This window comes from Epargyreus clarus, unplaced genomic scaffold, assembly GCF_041222505.1.
Source record: "Epargyreus clarus isolate Ecla_fem2 unplaced genomic scaffold, WU_Ecla_fem_2.2 ptg000008l, whole genome shotgun sequence".
NCBI lineage: Eukaryota > Metazoa > Arthropoda > Insecta > Lepidoptera > Hesperiidae > Epargyreus > Epargyreus clarus.
Window position 1 is genome coordinate 6966093 of NW_027332216.1, and position 27760 is coordinate 6993852.

General features: G+C 36.6%; 2 protein-coding genes across 2 annotated transcripts in view; one reads left to right on the forward strand and one right to left on the reverse strand.

Moving 5' to 3' along the window:
* Nucleotides 1–15193, forward strand: part of LOC140744284 (uncharacterized) — a 53546-nt gene extending 38353 nt beyond the window's left edge. Inside the window, exons 6-24 of the mRNA XM_073075839.1 lie at nt 1453–1582; nt 4089–4281; nt 4690–4827; nt 5183–5412; nt 5664–5789; nt 6002–6154; nt 6327–6502; nt 6676–6814; nt 6899–7170; nt 7561–7734; nt 8014–8190; nt 8725–8928; nt 9573–9815; nt 10192–10376; nt 10721–10989; nt 11366–11515; nt 11858–12004; nt 12717–12873; nt 13400–15193. Coding sequence (XP_072931940.1) covers nt 1453–1582; nt 4089–4281; nt 4690–4827; nt 5183–5412; nt 5664–5789; nt 6002–6154; nt 6327–6502; nt 6676–6814; nt 6899–7170; nt 7561–7734; nt 8014–8190; nt 8725–8928; nt 9573–9815; nt 10192–10376; nt 10721–10989; nt 11366–11515; nt 11858–12004; nt 12717–12873; nt 13400–13582 — 3446 coding nt within the window. The 3' untranslated portion in view covers nt 13583–15193. The remainder of the gene's footprint in view (nt 1–1452; nt 1583–4088; nt 4282–4689; nt 4828–5182; nt 5413–5663; nt 5790–6001; nt 6155–6326; nt 6503–6675; nt 6815–6898; nt 7171–7560; nt 7735–8013; nt 8191–8724; nt 8929–9572; nt 9816–10191; nt 10377–10720; nt 10990–11365; nt 11516–11857; nt 12005–12716; nt 12874–13399) is intronic.
* A 1574-nt stretch (nt 15194–16767) lies between these two features.
* On the reverse strand, nt 16768–27390 carry wmd (serine-threonine kinase receptor-associated protein wmd). The gene is made up of 7 exons (XM_073075842.1): nt 27159–27390; nt 24686–24820; nt 22577–22735; nt 20764–20885; nt 19972–20053; nt 18657–18824; nt 16768–16989 (listed from the first exon to the last, which is right to left on the reverse strand). The coding sequence occupies exons 1-7, from the start codon at nt 27271–27273 to the stop codon at nt 16796–16798; spliced, it is 975 nt and encodes a 324-aa protein (XP_072931943.1). The 5' UTR covers nt 27274–27390; the 3' UTR covers nt 16768–16795.
* Between the last annotated feature and the right edge of the window lie 370 nt (nt 27391–27760).

The window sequence follows — 27760 nt, forward strand, 5'->3', positions numbered from 1 at the left end:
GAGCAATTTAAATACATAAAAAGTTATTTGAATTGTGGCTAAGCGTAGGAAGTTATAGGAAAGCTCATGTAACTAAGTGAAACTGGTTTAAAGAACCATTAAAAATACTATAAATTATATAAAATATTTTGAGATAGAACGATTTTGTATTTGCAATGGTAGGATGACCATAATACCCCTTTCTTAAAAGTTGTCAGAGGAATAAAAGTATCTTATTATCTTCCCTTTGCGAGCAAGTGATGCTATGTAGTCGCCAACAAATAATGCTATTAAAGTAGGTACTTTAAAATTTCTCTAATTATATAGATATATCTCTCTATATAGCAATGAAACCATAAAAAAAACTTTTTGTTCTTCTAAACCCTAAAATAACTTTTAGATTAGGTTTGATTGTAACCATATTTCAAACAGACAAAAAAACAAAGAAAGTTATGACAGTCAACGGGTTCCAAATTCCATTGCCTACATGGCAGACCCTCCAGTAATGGACTCTAGATATCTTTTTTAATATGCTTGTTTGCCTATGGTATCTGCAAGGAATTCCCATGCAAGGCTAATGGGTTCTTCAAATTCTTATTAATACAAATTCAAAAATTAAACTACTCAAGGAATTTGTATTAAGCACCTTGGAATGTCAGTTGCTAGTGTATCGAATTTGATTATTACACATTCGTGAGCATATTAATATATGCATCTGACGGTAAATGGTCACGCGTGTGTTAAAATTGCTTCGGTATAATCGATTTCAGTTAGGAATTTGAGGAAGGAGGAATCCCATTTTCGGTCAATCTTTAAAACTCTACTTTCTCAGTAAAACATTCAAAACTTTTTACAATTTATGTGTTACATTATTTGAATTTTCAATATAATCTAAAATTACATTAAGTATAGTTGTCGCCAAAGTGCTAGTCCGCTCTGAAGTTGTTGTGAGCAGGTGTAGTCCTATGGCGACGTGATTCATTTCTATAACAGAGCAGACTAGCAGTTTTACGCGGACTATATTTTATGAATATCATTCAAAATGTTGTATTCTAATTCAAAATACTAAAAGATGGGGTATTGTATTGTTAAGCCAGTACTAACGTGAGACGATTCAATTTAAACCTCAGAAGCAATGCATTAGTGATCGAATCTAAATAAAATTACTTCAAATATAATAATTTGAGGTGTGCATCGGCATCATTCACTGATGAACAGGGGGCTGCTTGTTCGTGTGTTGTATCCATAATATTAAAACGCAATCTAATACTTAGTATCTATATTTGGCAAAATACCACGCCTTCGACAGCCAATGTCAATAAATAAATAGCACACACTAATAATGTGTAATAACTCTATGTAAAACCCACGCTAAAGTTTCCTTGAAATATTAAATATTTACTGTAAATACAAGTAATGATTCATTTGTAATAGCCAACTGACTTACACCAATGTAACCTTGCTATATTACAGAGCACCGCGAACAGATGAATTTGGCGACGTCCTTCTTAGACGGCTCCGCCCTCTACGGAAGTTCGGAAAAGGAGCTACGGTCGCTTCGGCTCTACGATGCTGGCAAGCTTGACATTTCTTCCTGTCGCAAGTAAGATATTATTTAACACATTTTAATTAGTATAAATTAAAATATTACCTACTTGACTTTAAAACTTAAAGCAACTTTACTAAGACGCAATATGTATAGTTTCTTGGACTCTGTATGCGCTTTAGCAAAATCCTTTTATAAATCGGTATATATAATAGTGATAAAAATATGTAATTTGTAAGATAAATAGTAAAATAAACGGTAATTAATGTCAACGAAAAATTGAGTACCTGTATTAGTAATATTCTGTCAAATATAAATAAACAAACATTACAATACAATACAAGGTCGCGAATTATGTAAATGAAGCTGTCCTTTTTAAATGTACGAACCAAGCCTTATAATCTTCGTGTTTAACGACAAAGAGAGTATCAGACAAGAATTGCTGCATGCCGCATACATTCCAACGGAACTCGTAAGTAATTATATTATCAAACGATCACATACATAACCATAACTACAATTGAAACCTGACCAATCGTATTGATGGGGATTCCGTGTCGGTTACACATCGCGTGTGAACGGTTCCCACACATAGTCATTGGTAATGCATTGCTAAAGCTCTTGGGCTCTCCATTGTTCTTGCAACGATGTTCTAGCGTGATAACGTGTACCTTGTATCCTATTTAGGGTTGCCAGGCGACATCTTTAATCGGATCTTTTTAGTTTTTTTGCAGTCGATGGATTCAAATATTTATTCGCCTGCTCAGTTTTAAATAGGCCTTTGGCCAAGATTATTAGATACTATCCAAATTTATCAAATATATCTAAATTTTATTTAGGCTAAGAGAATCAAATTTATTATCCAAACCTATCTACTTATATTTGATTATTTTAATTTATTTTTATTAAGTTCTACAAATGTTTGGTATTGTATACCTCTACCTTTAGTTTTTTTTTAGAAAATGAAGATCATATTATATTTTATTAGGCGTGAAAACCCTGGCCGCTTCGGCGTATGCTTATGTTTAATTGGCTTAAGTATCTTGTACTAAAACCGATTGAAGAACAATACGAAGGTATAATTCGTGACAACATTGCTTCATTCGTTACGAAGGGATCATGCATGGTTTGACTTTGTATAATTCTACAATATACAAGGACTAATATGAAGGATAAAGATGTACGGATTATGGGCAGTTATTCATATTTTTTGTAAAATTAATTATATATAATATACTAGCTGACCCGGCAAACTTTGTACCGCCTCAAAATCTATTTATCAAATATATTCATATAATATAGCCTATTTTACTCGTAGATAATGTAGCTTTTGAATGGTGAAAGATTTTTTAAAATCGGTTCAGTAGTTTTTGAGCCTGTTCATTACAACCAAACAAACTAAAGTTTTCCTCTTTATAATATTAGTGAAGATTATAATATAAAAGCTGGTTTAAATTATCACAGAAATAAATATATTCTTGTACAGAAATAAATATGATTCCAATAGACACACCTTTGAATTCGTATTACCACGGGTATAATTTACACTCATTAACTTGTCAAGAAACATTCCTATGTATTGTCATAGAATTGTATGCAAATATACCAAGTAAAGCAAACTGAGGTTTGCAATATTTAATTAGTGTTTATTTTAGGACATGTTACTTTTATACCTTTAGAACCGTTAAGAAATATCAGCTTCTGGTGTTTCTGTCAGATTTCTAAATATTAATCCATAAAATAAATTAACTTTGGATAAAGTATTGTCTCACTGTAATTTTGTTATATTAAAGAAAACAACAAAGGAATTTATATTAATAATGGGAATAATTTGAATGAAAATTAGGGAATTAACTTATTTAATGTATGTAACCACGTAATCCAAACAGCTAACCCAACTAGAATTATAAAAACTGGCAGTCTAACTATAATAATGAAGTCAGGATAAAAATATATTATTAGCGACTGCGTGAACTTCTATAAGATTTTTATCTTGATAAGTACTCTGACATTTTCAACTCCTTGAACTTAGATTGACACCATATAGACCTTTATGTATCTTATTTGACATAACATGAACTGTACAGTTTAGATCTAATCAATAAACGTTATTGATTCGTTTGTAGGTATGCGTGAAGAGGTTAGAGCTGTAGGTATTTCATACATTACTGCAGAGATAAAAATAAACTACTACTTTGCGTATTTATTGCTTAATATCACAGTTTTAAGAATACACACCTTGGGAGGAAGTTCTATCTTATATGTACGCACGCAATATCCGTTGCCATTCCTGAAATTTTATTTAGAATGCATAATCCTACTCTTTAATTTAGTATACATATATAACATAACATACTGACGTATAAACTGCTACTCTTAAAGCCCAAAATAAAAAGTCTTAAGCCTGCAAGCCTTATAAGAAACCGTAGTAGTATCGCAATTAGGCTCACTTCAAAACATTCTCATTGAGACTTTTTAAATAGCAAGTCTTCCAAATTCAAAATTTCATATATTTTTTGATATACATGAATGCAGCCAATTTATTAGTGATTCATTTCCCCAGATGTAACGAAGTCTCTCCCACCGCACCGCTGTACAAGGCGTTGGTGTCCGAACACAACCGCATCGCTGGCGAGCTCTACTCGATGAACCCGTTTTGGGAAGACAACACCTTGTTCCTGGAGACTCGGCGAGCGATGGCTGCTATCATCCAACACATCACGTACAATGAATTCTTGCCAGTACTGCTCGGTGAGGTAAGGAAAATTGTTATATTCAATTTAAATTAAAATTTAGTAAATCAAAAGTGTAGCTACTTATAATTACAAACTTAGGCGCCATCGATAAGCTTACCATCACCTTATGCTATAAAAATAGGTTGACGACAAATTTGACGCCACGAGTTTTCGACAGGTCATCCTAATATTAATCGGTTTAAGGCATATAGCTTAAAGGGTATGGATAGCGAATGGCAGAAACCTGGTGTACACTTCTGCTACAATACTAAGATTTGTTTCCGTCGAAAAAAGTTGCTCTAAATAGAATTCTCTCTCGGTTTGTTATTGTTAGCATGGGGTCTAGAAAAAAGGAAATTAACCTCTTTATATACTCTATTTATAAAACAATTACACACACCATACCTAAATAAATATGAACTTTTTCAGGTCGGCATGGCCAAAGCAGAGTTGAAGCTGACATCGCTGGGCTTCTGGCGCGGCTACTCGAGCGCAAACCGCGCTGGTGCCTACTCGGAACTGGTCGCTGTTGCTCCCATATTCGAAGCTATGATGAATGAGAAACTGGTAAGAGGCCAATTACTCAATAAGCAGTGAATCAAAGGATTCTTATACATTTTGATTTGAAGATGAATCAATAATTTAACAATAGACTTGACATAATGAACCAGTTGAGCAAGCTTTAATAATTAATTAAGCCAGAGCACAGTATGGAATTATCCAGTGTGTGATCAATTTAAAAGAAAAGCATATATCTTAAAATTAGTTAAATAAAATTTACATTAAATTTTACGCAGATACCTATGCATATTTACTATACATATTTAATTCTACATTCCAAAGTAGATCGTAAACTAGAGGAGAACATAAACCTATTCTATAATAAATGAATGGCACGATAACTTTCTTCTCATTTCAACAGATCAACACCACAATAACTCTCCAACATCTAGTCAAAACAACTGCACATAGCGTTTCCCGGTTCACGCCATCAGCTCAGTGGGATCTTAACCGGTCTCGAGATCATGGAGTGGCATCATACCTGCGAGTTCTGAGGATGTGTGAACCCATGGCAAATGTGAAGTCGTATGCCGATTTCCAAAAACTAGGTTTCGATAGGACTCATCAGGAGATGATGGCTGATATGTACAGGTAAGAACTTTTATTTCTTTTTATTCTTGCGGTGAAAAATACAGTAGTTATTTCTTAGAATTTTATCAAAAGAGAATCGAGTCTAGAATCCTATTTTTCCATCAATGCCCAACTATTACTGGTACCGCTAGGTATAGAGGAAAGCAAACTTTAGTTCAATATTTCAATTGAGTATTTCTTGTGATTGTAAAAAAACATTTTTTTAAAGACAAAAAGACCTTTTTAAAGACAATATTTTCTTTCTTTGCCAGAAATGCAGAAGATATTGAGCTGATGATTGGAGGAAGCATGGAAAAACCCGCCACAGGAGCTGTTATTGGATCCACTCTAGCCTGTGTCTTAGCTTACCAATTCGCAAATTTGAAGAAGAGTGACAGGTAATCTTCCTTCCTTCCTTCCTTCTTATATATCATATTAAAGAACATTGCGTATAAAACAGGCATATTTTCGTGTGTCACTTTTATTATCTTATCTTCTTGAAAACTTTCATTAATATAGTCAAATTCAATATCTTCAAATTCATTACTTCAAATTTCAGTAATCCATAATATTTTTAATTCTAATTATTTACTGATAACGTATTGTCTAGATTCTGGTACGAGAACGACATTCCTCCATCATCATTATCCCCGGAACAACTGGGAGCCATCAGGAAGGTATCGCTAGCCGGCATGCTCTGCGCTGCTGACGACACTTTGGACGGCCTTCAGCCTAAAGCTTTCGTTAAGGAAGATCCCTACCTGTAAGTAACAGAGACAATTATTTAAGAATGCATGCAAATCATTTCTGTGGTGTGATTTAATGGTAGAAGAGTAACCATAAAGCCAGATGAAACCAAAATGAGACATATAAATTCCAATCAATTAACTTTATTTTCAAAATAACAGCAGCATTAATACATATCGATAATACAGGAACGCAGCTCAGCATTGCTCTCAACATACTCGACTGGAACTGCAAGCCTGGAGAGATGACAGCGGTGCCAAGGCAGCTGAAAGACTTTCGGAAGATATGCTCGCTACGGCTCTGGAGAAGGCTAAACAGGAAATGGCAGATAGAAAGAAACTGGAGTACATGCTTTGGGAAGCGCGTAAGTAGAATAAAAATGAAACCATTAAATTGTATCAAAATACAAAGTCTTAAAGTTTTAAGTGAAGTCATACTACTAAATGTTATGAAATTTTACCTAGCTTTATTATATCTTAAATCCTTATCTGATGTAATGCCAACGTCATTTTTATAAATTTTGCTTTTTTTGTCTAGGTGGAGGAGCTGACCCCAAATCTCCAGTTGGTACTGCAGCATCTTTCTCCAAAGCGAACAAATACGCCCTAAAACTCGCTAACACATCCCTTTTCTTGGAATTTGCTACCAACGAGCTCGTTAACTCTGTCAACAATGGGTAAGTTTACACATTAATGATAATTGTTAAATTGATCGTTACGAACGTAATATTATTTTAATGGCTTTTTTTTTGTTTTTGCAGCCGTCGTCGTAAACGTCAAATTTTTGATGACTCTCTCGGCTTTGGTACTGCCAATGACTTCGTAGATTCCTTGCAATCAGTCGACGTCAGCGGATTTATCGGCCAAGACCAAGCCGGGCCAATAATCGAACCGCAGTGCGATGACCAAGGAGCTTGTGATACAGAAAGCCCGTTCAGAACTTACACTGGATACTGCAATAATCTGAGAAACCCCAACTTGGGCAAGAGTTTGACCACGTTTGCTAGATTGCTGCCACCTGTGTATGAAGATGGTAAGTTTTTGTTTTACCTAGTCATCAGTGCGTCAAACTTTTTAAGGTCAACAGTCTTTTTCGCTCAGAAGTGACTCATAATTAGAAATGATTCAGAATTCTTCAAAATTTGTCAAATCAAGTCATACACTTGATTTATCTAATTTTTAATTTTCAAAGGTAATCTTAACGTTGGAAGCGCTTGTAACATTTATCTCATATCTCAATTAAAGCAATACCAAACGCTGTCGCACAAGACAATGGCATAATTTAAGCCTCAGCATTAAGAAACTTGTACCAAAAATCAAAGGCGAAACCAACCAATAAGCCAAAATTATTTAAAAGCAACTACCTAACCTAAAGTATCATTATCATCATCATGTATAAAAATATTTTTCTTTTTTATTTAAGGTGTAAGCCGTCCCCGCATCAACTCAGTAACTGGAGCGCCGCTGCCGTCGCCGCGTATCATCTCCACAGTGATCCATCCGGACATCTCTAACTTGCACACCCGCTACACTCTCATGGTGATGCAGTTCGCTCAGTTCCTCGACCACGAGCTCACTATGACTCCTATTCACAAAGGTCAGTTGTAAATCAAAAAGATAATGATCAAAACTGGTGATATTATTGCTGTCTACTGTGAAAAAGGCACTTGGTACAATTACTAAAGCGGATATCAAAATCCGGAAAATTGATAACTTGCTCTTGGCTAAGTCTTCGCTTTTGTCATCCACTATAAGAAATTGTTATTGCAAGTGGACCAGATGATTGTATAAGTATAAAGTTTTACCATTCTTATATTCGTCATAATCTGTGAAGATTAATTAAAATATGTCCAATTAATACAGATTTAATAACCAGGTTTCCACGAATCTATCCCCGACTGTCGATCCTGCGACTCCCCAAGAACGGTCCACCCTGAGTGCAACCCGTTCCCAGTGCCACGAGGAGACCATTACTACCCTGAAGTCAACATCACTTCTGGAGAAAGGTTGTGTTTCCCATTCATGAGAAGTCTGCCTGGACAGCAGCAGCTTGGTAAGAGAATATTTTAGTGTTAATATTCCTTCTAAAGATATTAAAAACGGTCATTACATGTCATAACGTTAAAAGGCGCTAAATAAAGTCTACCTAACTTTTTATTTATTTAATTCTGTAGCTAATTACGAAACTATTTTAGCCATTTTTATCAAATATGTATTAAATCCTGTAACTTTTACTTTTGTACATTATACAATTAATACTATCGTCATAATACAAGTCTCAGTGACAAGAGCCATAGTCTTCCTATAAACCTGTAAAAATATGGGCAGTTTATATGATTTCCAGGATAAATAGTATTATTTTCTATAAAATTCCCTTAGTCCTCTTCTCCTAAACGAACCACGATTAAATTTCCAAAATAATTTACGTGATGCTCAGTATACATTTAGTATTAATCTCTTTCACTACAGAATTTACTGCACCACTTCTCCTAAACAGCATTAGAAGCCATCTAAAACTTAATACGTAATATAGAAAAACTTTTAGAAGTAACAGAAAAAATAATTACAAATTCATTTTCGTTTCCAGGGCCGCGAGAGCAAGTGAACCAGAACACAGCGTACATCGACGGGTCGGTGATATACGGCGAGAACCCGTGCATCGTGCGCAAGCTGCGCGGCTTCAACGGCCGGTTGAACGCCACCGCGCACCCGCGCAACGGCAAGGACCTGCTGCCGCGCTCCGACAGCCATCCCGAGTGCAAGGCGCCCAGCGGATACTGCTTCATCGCTGGTGAGTTCGGCTTCACTGTTCGTGCAAGGCGGCAAGCGGATACTGCTTCATCGCTGGTGAGTTCAGCTTCACTGTTCGTGCAAGGCGGCAAGCGGATACTGCTTCATCGCTGGTGAGGATGCTGTTCGTTATGTGGAGACTAGCTAGGCTTTTCGTCGAGTTATTTTAGCATGAGTACCACGGGTTGATGAAAGTTCGAAAATTTAACCTCCGTAATTCCCTTGGCATTTCGCCAGGATAACAATTAATTTTGGTAAACTTACAATGAGTAATACCATGGTTTGGTCAAATTACTATGAGTAATATAAGAATACTTACATACTTACATACGTTGGCAAATAGGACACATATCAAATACGCGTCCATCTCGGTTTTAGTCGATACGCTACTCATTTTAGAATACACCACAGATTTTGCAGTCAGCTTTGAGTATAGATACATAATTCAATTTTGCCTAACTAATACGTCAGGGGGCTTTTGCATCATTCGAAAGAGATAGCAAGCCCATATACTTACGATCTAAGAACGTATATACATACTTAACGTATAACGTATATGCATAACTTTATCTTTGCTATGCAGCAGTTACGCAAATGCCATACGTAGTTAAATATAACATTCCTTAATTTTACCTTTCATTCCAGGTGACGGCAGAGCATCAGAACAGCCAGGCCTCACAGCCATCCACACAATCTTCCTGCGCGAACACAACCGTTTGGTCGAAGGCCTTAGAGGAGTCAACCCGCACTGGGACGCTGAGTTGCTGTTCGAACACGCGAGACGCATCGTCACCGCTCAGTTCACGCACATTATCTTCAACGAGTTCCTGCCGAGATTGTTGTCCTGGAATGCTGTTAATCTGTACGGCTTGAAGCTGCTGCCATCAGGTAATTTAATGAGTATATTAATAAAAAATGAATAATTATATTAATAAAGAATGATTTAGATGATATTTTTTGTGAGATTTATACTTTTTAAAATCTTATTGAACTAGCAAACGAGCCTATAATCCACCTAATAAGTGGTCATTGCCGCTGATTTTTGACGACCTGTGGCGAAACAGTCACAATATCGTTCTGGCGCGCAGAGGGCTCAGAATTAAAACGTGGGCCCAACAAAGTTTTCGTGATGAATTTATATTTATTTTCTGAGTGTTGGCGTATTCGTATTTGGATTTGTCTATGGCACTCACGACAAAGAAAAAATGCTAGTGTGGGGGTATTACTTTAAAAATGGTTATTTAAATACTTCTTGTATCTCAAGGTTATTACAACGAATACTCACCAACCTGCAACCCCGCTATCGTGACCGAATTCGCAACGGCTGCGTTCAGATTCGGCCACTCGCTCCTGAGGCCACACTTGCCGAGACTGTCGCCGACATTCCAACCTGTTGAGCCCCCGATCCTGCTGAGAGACGGCTTCTTCAGGCCCGATATGTTCATGGATGTAAGTATTATAGTATTTTATAAATGGTTGGAAAGATTTTTTTGATTGAAAAATGTCAAATTATTTTCTATGGCTAAATCTCAATTAGACGACTTTACTTTAGAAATTATTCAAGTATAGATCTAACTAATGCAAAAAACTTTTATATCGTCGTTCATACCCTTTACTTCATACCATCCATATCTCCATAATAAAACAGATGAATTGAACAAATTGAAAATCTCTTAGGATAAAAAGGAAAAACGATTACATTTTCTCACCTCCCGAAATTAATTTTATTTATGGATTATACTTCAAATCATATTTCTTCTTTCTACAAATATTAAAACAATTTATTTTTCTAGCATCCACCAATGGTAGACGAGCTGATGCGCGGTCTTTCATCCACTCCTATGGAAACCTTGGACCAGTTCATTACCGGTGAAGTCACAAACCATTTGTTCGAAGACCGCAGGATACCCTTCTCTGGTATCGACTTAGTAGCTCTGAACATACAGCGATCCAGGGACCACGGAGTGCCCAGTTATAACAACTATAGAGCACTTTGTAACTTAAAGAGAGCCACCAATTTCGAGGATCTAGCTAGAGAGATTCCAGATGAAGTTATTGCCAGGTAACAACAAAGGACCTAAAACTCTGTACATAATTTAATAGATTTTCGAACTCGACACTTCGGGTTATATTATGTGAGAGCTATCAAAGAGAGGGTTAAGTTATAAGGCCAATAGGAAAATTCAAATTCATTTAGAAGAAAGTTTATTGTAAACCTCCCGCCAAACACTTCCTGGTTGAATTTGGTATACGTCAATAGAATGAGAAATTTTCTTTTGTACTTTATGTATAACTTTATATACTAAGGTTTCCTGACAAAAAGCTTAAGCCAAACGCTCACACTGAATACTAAAATGTTTAATTTAAGGTTCGATTCGAGCTTATTCCTCACGAATGTGTTCTATATATAATAATGGAAACTTCATTGGTATTTGCAGGTTAAAGAGGATCTACGCGACAGTTGATGACATCGATCTATTCCCCGGTGGTATGAGCGAGAGACCGTTGCAAGGAGGCTTGGTAGGACCCACATTCGCCTGCATCATCGCCATACAGTTCAGGCAGTTGAGGAAATGCGATCGTTACTGGTAAGATTAATTAATTATTATATTTCTTTTTATGTAACGCGATGGGTCAGTGGAGTTTATGTTAAGCGTCAATTCTAAATACGTTAAAATCGTGAGGATCACTCATGATAATTAATTTGGAATAGAAATTTAATTACTAAAATAAATGTACTTAGGCGAGCCCGAGCGAAAAGTATTATAAAAATGACTTCATCATTATCACACTTGCAAGTCAAAACACTGCTGTTTTAAGTTAGATATATAAAGAAGTAAGGTATACTACGAATATCAGTGATTCATAAAGTTGCAATCCCCGCGTTGTTTATTATTACTTATTAGTACACATACATCTTCACTATTCAGGTACGAGAACGGAAATGGTCCTGGCCGTTTCACGGAGAAACAACTATCAGAGATCCGTAAATCGACACTGTCCAAGGTCCTCTGCGAGAACTTCGACATCACCAGTGATATCCAACGTGCCGCGTTTGATCTACCAAGCAATTTCTTGTAAGTTTTTGAAATTTACTTTGGAAAAATGACAAAAAAATAAAACTAAAAACATTCAGTCTTCCTGTTACTACACACTTCAAAACGGAAACAGCAACATTCAACGCATTGGTATAATGCCAAAATATTTTTAACGACTCAGCTACCTTCAACGTTATAGTAATAAAATTTGTAAATATAACAACAATGCTACTAGGACGTCGCCAAGAGGGTGCCAGAAAGAGTAGAATAAATGCAAAAACCACTACATACGTCGACTGCCCTTCTCCTATGACTTTCCGCTGGCTCTGCCCTTGCAATGAGAATGTATTATGAACTGCTGGGTCAGAATATGGACACCCAAACTAAATTATTATAGAGCAGGCATAGTATAGATATCTTACCGCCTTGTGAAGGAAACCATTAAATGGCTTAAACGGCTGACAAATGTGTCAGCCATTTAATGGCTGTCATGGTGTAATTTACACGTAACAATGCCGACATGCACAGTTAAGTGGTGCAAAAACACGAAATCGAATAAAAAGTGCGGAGAAATTAAACTACAATTTTTTAAATATTTTTCAAACACGAAAATAGATGACAGTGACCATTTCAATTGTCAAAACTGGTGACCTTTTTTTTTGGGGTAAGTAATCTTTACTAATCTATGAGAGCAGGTTGCAACACAAGCACAGTATGTTAATGTTTTATAATATTATAATGTCGTATGTAGGAACCCCCGTGTGCCTTGTGCGTCGCTGCCCAAGCTGGACCTGTCGGCGTGGCGCGAGAGCGCGGCGCAGGGCTGCCTCATCGCCGGCCGCTCCGTCGCCGTCGGGGACTCCGCCTTCCCCTCGCCATGCACCTCTTGCATCTGTACCGCGGAAGGGGTGAGTAACAAAGAAAGAGATACCTGCTGTTTCTTGTCAAATTAAGATCGTGTTTTAATCTGGCACTAGTATGAAAGAAAGGAAGATAAAAAATGTTCTGACACAGGGACACAGGGAGGTTATAAACTTATGGGATCCCACTGTTAAAATACTAATCTGTTATTGATTCGAAAAGTTAATCTATATATTCCTTCCAATATTTTTTATTTTAAAATAATAGCATTGCGTACGATAATTCTCAATACTACAAAAAAGTGGATATATTTTATACAGTGTCGTCACAATTTTCATACTGTCCTAATTATCCTAAAATAACAGTTATATTAAAATTAAATAAATAACTAACACCCATTAACATAAACTAAAGTAGTATAAAATATCATTGCTAACACCTAGTTAGTAGAGCATTATTCCAAAATCATACATTAATTTAGTGTTTCTTCTACTTATTGTAGCAGTAGTAGTGTTTTTCCTATTTATGTCATATGAGACACGTTTACTATAAGAGATCTGTGTTGTATTACAGGCGCAATGCGCATCCCTCCGCATCACGGACTGCGCGCAGCTGGCGCGCGAGTGGCCGCGCGAGGCGGTGGCGCGCGACGACGTGTGCGCGGCGCAGTGCCCCACCGCGCAGCCCGCGCGCCCGCCTCGCAGGCAGAGCTTCAAGTTCCCAGTACCCGACCTCAGCCCCTTCATCGCCAAGTGATGGCTTACATTACGCAAAATGTTAGCAAAGTACGTACGTACGTCAATAGGGCTATCGTACGCATCGCAACGTCAATATGGTTATCGTACGGACCGTAAAATGTCGATATGGCCATCGTACGCATCGCTAAATGTCAATATGGCTGTGGTACGCGCCATAAAATGTCAATATGGCTATCGTACGCAACGCTAAATGTCAATATGGTTATTGTACGCATCGCTAAATGTCAATATGGCCAATTCGTACGCACCGTTAAATGCCTATGTAACAAATTCGTACGAATCCCAATGACAATATGACAAAACCGTACGCATGAAATATGGCAAACAATAAGGCAAAAAACATCACAAATGTCACTTTATACGTGCACGGGCTTTTACCGTTATAGAAATTGTTGATTGGAATGCTTTTCCAAATATTCAATTAATTGATGTAGCTATTTTACTTGATCAGCAAACAGTTTTTAACTCAACAAGGTCATCAGCGGTGATTTATTTATGTAATGTGCGAGAATGAAAAAGGGTTGCCAATTTTAATAAAACTTTTATTTGATTAACTGCAAAGCACCCAAGTTATTACGGTTTCCTATGGCAAACTAGTAATGTTTAAGACACAAATTAATTAAAAATTTTAACAATATAAACTGATGTAATAGATAACTCTAACTTCGAGAGTTGAATCATATTTTCACCATTTCTAATATGATTCTAACTGGCTCGAAGGACCACTTTTTATGTCTAGGTCAATATTCTTCAGATAATAATATAGATTATGTGAATACGCATGTTTATAACGCCTGCCAAGGATTATTCCCAGCGTTATAAACATGCGTTTTAGTACATATCACAACTAGAAATGGTGAACCTAAAAATATGAATTTATGTGATCATTTGTAACATTTTAAAATTCATTTATTTTTAAAATCGTGGCAAGTGTGGAATTTTTGTATGACCTATTTATTTATTGTAATCATTTAACAAAAAATATTTATCAAAGGTTTTTTGTTAAAAATCCTTTATTGAACGTTTACTGTGTAAGTAAAGAGTTGAAAATTTTACATATCTCAATAAAATTTTCTACTTTCATGTCCATGGCTTGAATTATTTAAATGGGTGCTAAACTTGTGAAAATGATACTCAATTCATTTTTTTATTATTTTTAAAGCTAATTAAGTATACTTTAGATAGATGAAATTACCAACGTCGGTTATAAATGTTATGTACTCATGATTTACCTACTAAACGTATGGACGCATTTATGGCCATTTTTATTTAGCTTTAATGGAAACAACAAAAATATTGTAAGATTAATTAAGGTCATGAAGTCATCATTGCAAGATTACCAACTAAAATAGTTTATCACTACCGTCACAATGTTACCATTAACGTACAATATATTTTCTCAAAATAAGTTACGTAAAAAGCTTTCTGTTTATTATAATTATTTTATATTAAGACACTTTTCACTGCCTAGCTAGATAATGTGCCTAGGACTAGATCTTGTAAATTATTTTGTACAATATTTACGTATGTATTGGCATATAGAATTTATGTAGGTTTAGATTTAGTTTTTTATTGATATGTTAGTTTTTAATATAAATTACAACAAAAATCTGTTTCGTATTATTTCTCTATCAACCTACATTTATTGACCAAAACTCGGTGTTTAAGTAACTATTGAAACTAATTTATCAAGTTGCTTAAAAATCTCTTTATTTTGTTGCATATCTTTTTACAATAAATACATTACATTACATACAATTTTTGAGTATAAAAATGGTGTTGCGGTAAAATAAACAACACAAACACAGTTCGACAATCATAAAGTCTTGATTTCTACTACCCACAATATGTACATCAAACACTTGCCCGGCGCGGAGCGCAGACTCACCGGATCAATAATTTTGATTGCACATTCACTGTACCTCGTCACCCTGTAATAGAAATAGTATAAATTAAACACACAAACAACGAAAATCATAACTGGCAAAGATTATAATTAATATTCTCTATCTACAACTCATTGGAGGCGACGCGTCGCATACCTTTCTGGGATAGTAGTTTATAAATTTTTATACGCATCAGTGACTAATTAACATTATGGAATGCATAATAATATTCAATTATTGAAGTAAACGTCTTGTATTCCTACTACTACATAAAAACCTTATCCACACATGCGCACATACGAACACACAACTCGAAACATGAGAGCTCATCGGACGCAGGCAGATTTCGGACATGGTTTTTTACAAAAGAGTTCGCGCAGATTGTAACCTCAAACAATACGGCGATTGTACGTAAATATTACGATGAGCTATAAGATACTCGTATGTGGCGTCCTCAGAGCTCATCACGTACAGTCGCTATAACCACAGCCTGCCACAGCCGCACCGTGCCGTCCCCCGAGCCCGTTGCGTACAGCCGCCGTAACAACAACAACACATGGCACCCACCGGGCAGTCCGGGGCGTGTCAGTTGGCGGCGACCTCCTTGTACCCGTTGGCGAGCGGCGCGTGCTCGTTGGCGCGCCGCCACAGCCCGTACACGCGGCCCGGCGTGCCCTGCCACAGCCGCACCGTGCCGTCCTCCGAGCCCGTCGCGTACAGCCGCCGTAACAACAACAACACACGGCACCCACCGGGCAGTCCGGGGCGTGTCAGTTGGCGGCGACCTCCTTGTACCCGTTGGCGAGCGGCGCGTGCTCGTTGGCGCGCCGCCACAGCCCGTACACGCGGCCCGGCGTGCCCTGCCACAGCCGCACCGTGCCGTCCTCCGAGCCCGTCGCGTACAGCCGCCGTAACAACAACAACACACGGCACCCACCGGGCAGTCCGGGGCGTGTCAGTTGGCGGCGACCTCCTTGTACCCGTTGGCGAGCGGCGCGTGCTCGTTGGCGCGCCGCCACAGCCCGTACACGCGGCCCGGCGTGCCCTGCCACAGCCGCACCGTGCCGTCCTCCGAGCCCGTCGCGTACAGCCGCCGTAACAACAACAACACACGGCACCCACCGGGCAGTCCGGGGCGTGTCAGTTGGCGGCGACCTCCTTGTACCCGTTGGCGAGCGGCGCGTGCTCGTTGGCGCGCCGCCACAGCCCGTACACGCGGCCCGGCGTGCCCTGCCACAGCCGCACCGTGCCGTCCTCCGAGCCCGTCGCGTACAGCCGCCGTAACAACAACAACACACGGCACCCACCGGGCAGTCCGGGGCGTGTCAGTTGGCGGCGACCTCCTTGTACCCGTTGGCGAGCGGCGCGTGCTCGTTGGCGCGCCGCCACAGCCCGTACACGCGGCCCGGCGTGCCCTGCCACAGCCGCACCGTGCCGTCCTCCGAGCTCGTCGCGTACAGCTCGCCGTCCGGCGACCACCGCACGCAGTGCACTGGACCGAAGTGTCCCTTGTTCGACTCTGCAAAGTGGTAATTAAACGTTTGAGTTGCACGTAATGAACATTTAGGACATCCGCTTAAACTGGCGTATGCGCACGGTGCGGGCATCAGCTACGCACGGCCCGGGAGCCGCCGCGAACGTCCGTTACATGCAATACGCGGTAAGTATTAGCGACGCTCCACTGATTTTGAAAAATAGTACACATACAGGGTGAATTTTTAAAACGGGCCTTCAGGGCCAAATCCGAAACTATAAGGATTAGCGAAAAATGCTGAAAGGAGTTACGAGGCCGATTTTGATAAAAACTAAATCTGCATCATTCCTTTTTTATAATATCTTTTTCCCTAGCCGGGAATCGAACGAGTTCATTTTGAAAAAAAAATACACCCTTTATATTATTCCATTATCTGATAGTGTTGCTTCTAAGGATCAAATTCTGGGAAGTAATGATAAATGTCAAACTGAAGGAAAAGCATCAATTTTAAGAAAATACATGTTTTTTCATAAAAAATTGGCAGTTAAGTTCTCGCCATTCATTAATTTAAACATTTCGCGTATTAACATTTTTTTGTGGCCAATTATTTCAAATCATTCGAAAGCGGACGTTTTGTTCTTCAAGAATTTATAATTATATGTTCGCCTTAGTTAAGGTTATTTTTAGGACCATTATAATAGATTTTTGACTTGCTATGCGCGGAGTTTCGTTTGATACAGATGTAAAGTTGACAATTTGCTGAATTACTTTTTCGAGTCAAATCCGAGTGATTACTAAACAAAGAGTTATAGAAAATCATATTTAACGTTGTAAACAAAGTTGTAAACAACAAAAAATTAGAATTTACTATTTAATCAGTTATGTATTTGTATTTAAAAAAATAATCTTAAAAACGGCGGGAACTTAGTTAGCAACCTATTACTTTCTCATACTAAGCCATATGTCATGGACATAACATCGGAGAATTAATTGATTAACCAACAAATTCTTCAATGTTATAACTTATGTATAGTCTTCAAGAATTATACATAAGTCATATGCTATGTATATTCCTTAAGGATTAGTATGCCAACGTATGAAAAATATGTATTTTCTTTAAATTTTTTTCTTTTCCTTTAATTTCTCACTTAACATTACTTCCCAGAATTTGATCCTTTTAAGCCACACTATCAGATAGTGGAATAATATAGAGGGTGTATTTTTTTTTCAAAATGAACTCGTTCGATTCCCGGCTAAGGAAAAAGATATTTTAAAAAAGTAATGATGCAGTTTTAGTTTTTATCAAAATCGCCCTCGTAACTCCTTTAAGCAGTTTTCGCTAATACTTATAGTTTCGGATTTGGCCCTGAAGGCCTATTTGAAAAATTCACCCTGTATAGGCCGCCGACGCGTGTGGATGGCGCACTGTGTATAAGCCTTCATGCATTAGCTTATTGTCTTGACATATAAAGGAGAAAGAACGCACCTGTGACCAAATCTCCTACACGAAACAATCCTAACCGAAATTTATTACAAAGTTCATTACATTGGCAAAAACCTTACGTCGTCAAAATACATATCAGCGCCCCTAGCGAATTGTATCAGAACTGATTGGAAATCTATGGGACGTAAACAAATACAAAAACAATATTTTTTGTAAAAACGTAAAAACTCATACAAAGATTACAGTATAGATGTTGCTCAATACACACCTAGTTCAGTTCCGGTGTTATAGTCAAACTTGTACACTTTGAGGTCCTCGCCACCGCATACGAAGGTGGCTCGGTTTGGCGCCAACGAGGCGGAGTAGGCCTTAGTGGGCACGGGGAACTCGCGCATTTTCCGTAACGTGTCCGACGAAAAGAAAGATACGCTGGAACCTGACATAAAATAAATTAAATTAGATTATTAATTGCATAAATATCTCCTAATTATAATTTAAAAATTAAGAACTGAGATAGAATTAAATTATATCATTTGTTGCACAATCATTCATTACAGTTACAAAGTTGATACCTGGTTAGTGTTGCAGTATGATAATAGTAGATTTTTTTGGAATACTAATTGTTACTATCCATATCCAAAGTGGTTTTTAAAACGGTTAAGAAACGGTGACAAAGAATGTTACCGTGGAATGCAAGAACAAAAAGTATGTTAATTTTTTTAATGGAAAGAAAATTTCAAAGTGAGAAACAGTAGTGTGGAATATGGTAAGACCAACATGATAAGACAAGCTTTTAATAAGACTATTTAAGTTCAACTAAGTATCTACTGTTGGCTATCTGAGTATTAGTTTTAGTAGTACCAGTGCCCCAATTAACTCAATTCAAGCACCAACTAAATTATTCTTAATATTCATTCTAATATGCACGAGTAAAGAAGAACATAACATACCTACTGTAAGGCATAAGTGCTCAATATTTAATACAAGTTCCTTTGTAAAATCTCAAACCATTAAAACCGAGGTCTACTAACATCTTTGCCTTTTATGCCACAGCCTTATATAGAATACAATAAACTACAGTGCTTATTCAAAGCAAAAGCAATATAGACAGATTCTTGTCCGAATAAGTACGTTTCCTTGACGCGTAAATTATGTTGTTGTAACATGTAACAACATAATGCAATACTAATTGCCTTTTAAATTATTTTTATGTAGCGGAAGTAGGAAATGAACTAAGTTCAGTTCACTTTATCTGAAGTAATAACAACCGTTTATAGAGATATGAGATATATCAGAAATAATTTTACTGAGCTTGACAGGAGGAGATCCTTGAGTCCTTCTAAGTAATAGTAGATTCAAATCGTTTGACGAAACAGGACATAACAATCAGACATACAGGATCCCGGATTCAAAATATAAGTAAACCGAGACCTAAATAATATTTTAAATGTCTACTACTAAGATCCTTGTCTAGTTGAGACCTTAGTCTACCTACAACGACATACGGAATAGTAGCATGGGGCTATAGTAGCATATGGAATAGTAGCACAGAAAGCGCTATGTATTACAATGAATATATTTACCATGTGCCACCGTTAGAACCGCTCCGTCTCTGGACAATTCTAAACTATTGGGTATTGTTGGGAAGTCAACTTTTTGCACCTCCTAGAAATGAAAAAATGGAAAATTAAGACAATAGACTTGTAAAAAAATATTTTTACAGTACATTTACAAGATGAGAAATACTACATTATTAGTTACAATCAGTACAGACTTCAAAGCGTGCCACCTTAAAATCAGAAAAGAAGAAATTTCTTCTGTGGCATTCATAAAACGCTTTAATTTATATTAATTAACGCATAAAATTATGTCAAAAAGTTTTTTTTAAGACAACCCCATAAATAAATATTGATTTCTCATCGCCTTGTATTTTTGAAGGAAGCCATTAAATGACTTAAACGGCTGACAATTCTGACAGCCGTTTAATGGCTGTCATGGTATAATTCACGCGGAACAATGCCGACATGCGCAGTTAAGACACGAAATCGAAGAAAAAGTAATATTTTTCAAACACGAAAATAGATGACAGTGACAATTGTCAAAAGGTTATATTTCCTTGTTCTATCTATGGAATCTATGGACAACCCTAATTCAAAACTGGCAAGTGACTTGCAACTCTAACTTTACAATTACCTTAAGGGGATTGTCACCATAATTATGTAACATTTTTTGTAATATAGGAATAGCAGACGAGCATGCAGTCCACTTGATGTACTCGTACCTTATACCCACATACCAATGTATAACCTACGCCCATGGCTAGGGCTGACGACAATCTAGACCTTGTATTAATATTTAATGTTATATGTCCTCACCTGACCACTGGCTCGGTCCCAAACGCGCATGGTGAGGTCGTCGCTGACGCTCACGATGCGAGAGTTGGGAAGGAAGACTGCGTGTCTGATGCTGTTCGTGTGGGCGTTTATTTTTTCTACAGCTGCAAATATAATAATAGATAAATTAATATTCCGAACTTCTGTACATAAAATTATTATGCGACATCTTCACAACGACTTATCCTGCAATATTTTTATTGATATCTATAGAATAGAAGCGGATTAACTTACTTATTTTCGCTAAGTATGCAGGTCACAGTGAAAGCAAATGATTAATTATAAGACTGAGATAGATTTAGTCTTTAGTTAGTACTAATTTATTAAGTTGGACATATTTAAGATAAGAAGAAGAAACATGAACACATAAACTATCGACCACCTTTGTAAAATATAGTATTTTACCAAGAAAAATTTAAGTACGGTAAAATGTTCGTTTATTCCTTTTGAGTGATTACCCTCGCGGCTCTTCCCACATGCCTTGTTATTCCGATATTATTCACTGTCTTCTATTATTATCTCGGGATTTGTACAATAAATTATAATCCGGCCAAAGGTTATAACATGGGCCTCATTTCTACTACTTCAAGGGAACAAAGTATTAGTAATTTCCGAAGTTTACGATAGATCCACAAACACCTGCTTATTAATAATGCTTTCGTTTTAAATACGCAGCTACAAGTCTCGTTAAGGTTAACCTACAAAGGTCAACTGGTAGAAAATACTGAGACATTAACCGCACTATTCTTGTAAGGTCAATACAATAACATACATACAATAAATAAAGAACGAGATGTAGGAAGAATGAATACAAAAATCGATTAGTTCTTTCATAATATATAAGATCGTAACTTACTTATACAAACCTATTTAACGTCGCCTACAACGAATATGTTACATAACACAGGTTAAGTATTTTATTGCATTAAGTGAGACAGGTGGCAATCAAGTAAACAATATCTTTAACTAGATTCTATAAGCTATATGGTTCTCGAACACAGAAAAATATGAACAACTTTGGTAGATGGTAAAATCCTTCGTAGGTCGACTGTAGTAGCACTCCAATTTCAACCTTAGAAAAGTACAATTGAACGTTGCTAAAAACGTTCTGGTTAGAAAAATATAGTAAAACAAAGGTAGCACCCCACGCTGTATATGAGATACTCCAACTTAGTCATTAGGAAAAGCTATGTGTGCCTTTAAATAGTTGATCAGATTTCTATGCATGACCAATAAAAGTCAAAGCATAATGTGGTATACCACATTTAAAATACATATATGTAAATACACGTCATTGACTATAGAATATAAAGGAAAACAAATAGTGTTACTACAGGTTATAAAATCCACAAAATGGATAAGTGGGTGGAGGCCCAACACCATCTTAATCCGCTACTATTCACTAGCAGGAAAGATTTAAGGAAAACCTTCCGAATACAATTTCCATCTGCCTTCCTTCCTTCCGAGCGAAAATTTGATCATTTGCTACATAATGTGTAATGTAAATCTAGTTACATTATTTAAATAAGAATGTGTTGTCTTACATTTCATTTTTATTTTAACACAACATGCTCGACGTAAAACTTCTGTAATCGAGCTCGTATTACTGTAAGTATTATTGTAAGTTACTGTTGGTTTATCAATAGTGGCTCAAGCGCCACTGCGGCCGACTTACGAGGACTCCAATTTCATTAGAGCTTGATAAGAGACAAATCAAATCTGATCAGATAGACTAGTAATTTAAAACACTTTCCTCCTAACCATTAGATTAAAACCAAATGTATGTGCAACTCACGTCCAGCTTCAGGTTTGTTAAGGTCGAACACTCGTATGAGTTTCTCGTTGCTGGCGGTGAGGAGGCACGTGTCGTCAGCGTTGAAGTTGACGCTCTTGACGATGTGCTCGTGCTCGAACGTGTGCACCACTTCGCCGTACCGCGCGTCCCATAGCTTCGCTGTAAATATTAAATAGGTTTTTATATTATTAGTTTTATTTGGACATGTTGCAGACAAACTATTAAGCACACGTTATACCCTGTGTATTTGAAGATTAATGTCAATGTAATATTTATTTTTTCTTACAAAAAATAATTTTATCTACTAATAGATATTAGAGATAAAATATTGAAGTTCTGATTCCTCACTAGGTTTTACAATTGTTGATATTTGTTACAACTAAAAATTGCATATACATCGTGAAGATGACAAAAAAATATATAGTATAGACATGTTTCCTACATATTCGCTATCTAGTACGTTTTTAAATAGTATGTACCTTAGTAAGGAAGGTAGGTAGCCATTATTTAAGTTTAAGTTCTAATTATTCGCTGCTACCACAGAATAAGATATCAAGATATGGACTCCTAACATAATTCCAAAACTGTGCTAAAGTCTCACAAGTATCAAGGAATACATAGTAAGAGTCAGTGGCCCTATAATACCGTTGAGGAAGAAAGTTTCTCGAGTGGCAACCACGTAGGTATAGGCAAAAGGAGGAGCACAGTTCGCTCCATTTACGGAAGGTCGGTGGTCGTGATGAAGACAGAGAAAAACCGTTGAATTTAGGACACAGAATTTATTGGAAAACGGCCAATTTGGATGGATGGATGCATATGTAATAATCTTCACACGTTTAGTCTGTGAACGAGCTAATATATAAGTAGTCGGACGGTGATTGGCTCAGGCAAACACGCCACAGAGTAAAGCCAATAATATTCGTAGGCGCGGCTTTACATAATCCATGAGTAAAGTAAAACCAGAAACCGTAGGGTGTAATACTATTTGTATTTAGTTGGAATATAATATCAATTAAATATAAAACAATATCTTTAAAACAAAATTAGCATTAGACGTTAAAAGTCTACTGCTAGATTTAGTTCTCCCCTAAAAAGGGGGACTTTGCGTCCCTAGTCAGTCTAAGCTTGGCTGTGGTTAGTGACCACAATTCAATATTTTAACATAGAATAATTTGGGTGACATTTTTTCCATTTTAAAACCGACTTGGTTGAGGTTGGTGACAGCAGAATATTTTGAAATAGAACAATTGGGGAGGCACTATTTGCGTCTTCTAGATTTAATCATTCAGTCGTCCTCTACAACCTTCATAAGAAACGAACTGTTGCTATTGGCAGGCCTTACCATGGGCACAATATCATACGTATCTCAAAACAATTTGGGAAAGTCACCGAGTGGTAAGGTTTAATTGTCAACCCGTCTACGTAATTAGTAAAACGACCTGAAAGTGTCCGCCAACGCATTACCTAATCCTATACGACGATTACCGGAATAAACGACTTCAACATGACCTTCAAAGGAAATCGTTCCAGAAAATTTGGCATAACGATCACGTATTTTATTCGACCTTTTTTAAGTAATTGAACGTTTGAGTTCTGATTTGACGGCAGACCTTTATATAATACAATAATAGCACACGAGCATGCAGTCCACATGATAGTCAGTCGAAATATTTCGGAAAAGTATATCTCCTTTACCACACCCAAACTAAAACAAACCAGGTCTTAACACTGCTGTCCTTTAGCAGATGTAGGTGTATTTTAGCAGATATATTTAAGAGTAGCATCGCTTCTGTGACTGATCTCAAGTGGGACTCCGATCCACTCCGTGACTGATATCGGAGTTTGACCACAAATCCCTCCTGAACCAAATGAGCGCCTGGGATAGCTTTCCATCTGGTGGACTTCATGCTACCAATATCCGGAACGGCAAGACATCAACATGGAGAGAAGACCGCTTGAAGACAAAAACAACATAGCCTACGCCTATGGGAAGCTGTTTAAGCTTAGAGGCATACTAACAAACATACGATCGAAAAAAAATACGCTACGCAATCGCGTAAAAGTTAATATAGTAAGTTATATATTTTCTTATTCAAATTGTATAATTACCTGTGAAATCCGCCGCCCCACTCGCAGCTAAATTCGCGTTTTGTGTTAAAGATACCCCCCACACGGCGCCCTTGTGACCCTCGAACGTGCCGATCCAGTCACCAGTCTCACCTTGTCGCAACATGGGCTTGCCATCTACAAAAAAACATACCTTTAGTACTTTACACCATGCATTATGAATCGACATTGACTTTGAACAACTGATAGGCGATAATGCGCTCGCCTTAACGGGAAACGACTTTATGTACACAATACAGTTTATTGTGTATAGGTAATGTTGTTGCAATTTTTTATAAAGTGAGTGATATAAAAGCTTAAAGCAGACTAAGTTCTAGGAACTATGTAACATTGTTTTAATTCTATTCAGGATGTTAAACAGCTCCGACCCCCTCAGCCTATTTTTAGAGAAGAACAAAGAAATACAAAGACCTTAACTTTGCACATCAACATTGTGTGTGATAAATATAGGCCATAGTACAACTTAATATGTAAAATTATTAGATAATTATTACATTACAAAATTAAGAAAAATATTAATTTTATGTGTCGCCGATCCATTCATGTCCCACTGCAGGCATGATTCTCCTCTCAGAAAGGAAGAAGTTTAACTAGTATTTTGATAGACTTTACACACCTTTGAGAACTTTTTTTCATGTAATAATTTTATTTACATGTATGCCATATTCAAATCTATAACAACCACTACTCTATTAAACTTATAAAGTTAAGCAGAATGTACAGTCCCATAAGTGAATTTCATTGTTGAATTATTGACCACCATTTTTTTATCATTAATTTTAGTATTTTTGTTATCACAGTAAATACAACAATACATGCATTATGAATTGCATGCATTATGCATATATTCTACATTTAAATAGATAAACCAAAAAATGTCTAAAGATACACATGTTTTGTACGGGGATCAGTCATTTTTTTTATTTTTTTTATTCATAGTGTTTGTTGTTATAACAGCCATGGTAATTTTATACACTGTAAAATTTTCAAATATCTACTCATAACACATCAAGACATAGACAGACAGACAAATGGACAGACAGCAAAGACTTAGTGATAGGGAGCTATTTTTACCCTTTGGGTACGCACTCTTAATAAAGCATATACAACACAGTGTTACTAGTAAATAATATTACAAATGAACAGTTAGTTTATCTGACACAGTTAATTCTATTTTATAGGTTTTGAGTCAATAGTTATAGCACTGATAAGGCAGTCGCATTAATTGTAGCTTTTCATATATTTAATATTATCATAATTTATTGCATTACAAATCTCTCTCAAGTACTGCTAACATGTGCATTTTCCCAAATTCAAAATAGTTTCCAAGAAAAAATAATCCTATAACACATGGATTATTCTTTAATTTTTACAGGAAAATATAATCCTTTATGTATTTATGTAATATGTACGTAGTGCATTTATAAATTAATGAAAGGCTATCAAAATTGCTTCTCCAGTTTTTAAGATCCACTAATCTAGAGCAATAGGATTTTATACAGACGTCTGATTTTTTTTTCCAAATACGAAATTCATTTAGTTCAATATCATACAAAATAAAAAAATTATAAATTTATTGTACACAGGTTATCATTGAGTGGATGTCATTATTTAATTAAGAGTATTACTACTTATTGTTAACATAAATTATTATTTAAAAAAACTATCAATTTATTTGTTACTAATTCTTACTATTTTATATCAAAAGCTTCTCTTCTGAACTAAATACAATTTCAAAACAACCTGTGAAGAATAGAACTATGAAACTGTATTTTATAAAAGTCATAAAACTGTTTACTTAATACAGTACAAAACAAGGAGCCATTGCATTGAATAAGAAATCAGTATGGTGTAAGGGAAATCATTATTATCCACTACAATGGAACAAAAAACTTGAAGTCAATACAATTAAACATTGATAAACAATATAATTCAAAGGTTTGATTAAATTCAAGTCACCTTTTCCTTATACAATGATGAAAGTATCATTGATGTTTACACAGTATGTAATAAACAATAATGTCAAGTACTTTTTTTTAAAACCTTGAATAGAGCAAGGTGATCCAGGCACTGCCAGTGAAATGTCAACAAGATTTACAGGAAAGTCATGTACCTACAGTGGTACCATTTGGTATAACACGCGCGTAAGCTTGTAAGTCATGTCACAGTACATAAAAGCACAAGTTCGCCAAGGTAAACTGCCATGTCGAGGAAACACGAACGGAAACTCAAGGTGCTTCCTGCCTGTCCGGAACAAGAAGGTCAGAGCATGCATCGAATGCATACCAGCTGTTCTACCACACACTGCGAGAAAAGTGAAGGTCTAACTGTCCTGACGCTGGCTAGCGTATGTCGATCCAAAACCCAACCCAAACATACTTGTAAGTCTTCCACCTACATGCAGGCCAAGGCGAAAGGGCACCCCAAGTACCGAACAAACGTTAAAAGTACTCACCTTTGCAAGCCGAAATCAAATAATATCCATCTTTTGTAACGTCACTAAAATCCAAATGCACGACTGGTCTAGTATGGCCACCACATGTGAGAGGAACTTGCTTAAAAGTAGACATTTTATTTATAACTTTTGTATATTGTACTTTTTTGAAAAAATAAAAACTAATATCTTTGTAAAATTAACCTAATGAGTCTGATCGTACTGAATGTTGACAATCGACTGACGGCAAAGTGCATAATGGACATGACATGGTATTGCTATAAGCCGGTTTACAATTACTTTCTTGTGAAGGTTATAAATAACAATTAATATTATAGGTAAGACTGCAATAATGTTTTCTTTTAAGCTTCTGATATTTTTTTTAGTGAATTAAATAAAAAATAACATTACAATATTTACAATATGTATAATACCGTTATTTTCACCAGGTGTCGCTACCATAGCAAAATTGGAAATTCCTACAACTATATTAGACATTAAAGCACTTCCGCACTATTGTATTAGTTTAGTAACACTTCTACCTTTACTTATAAATTAACTGTAATGATGAATGAATTAGTATTAATTTTAGATTTCTTATTTCTACGGAGTTTATATATTCC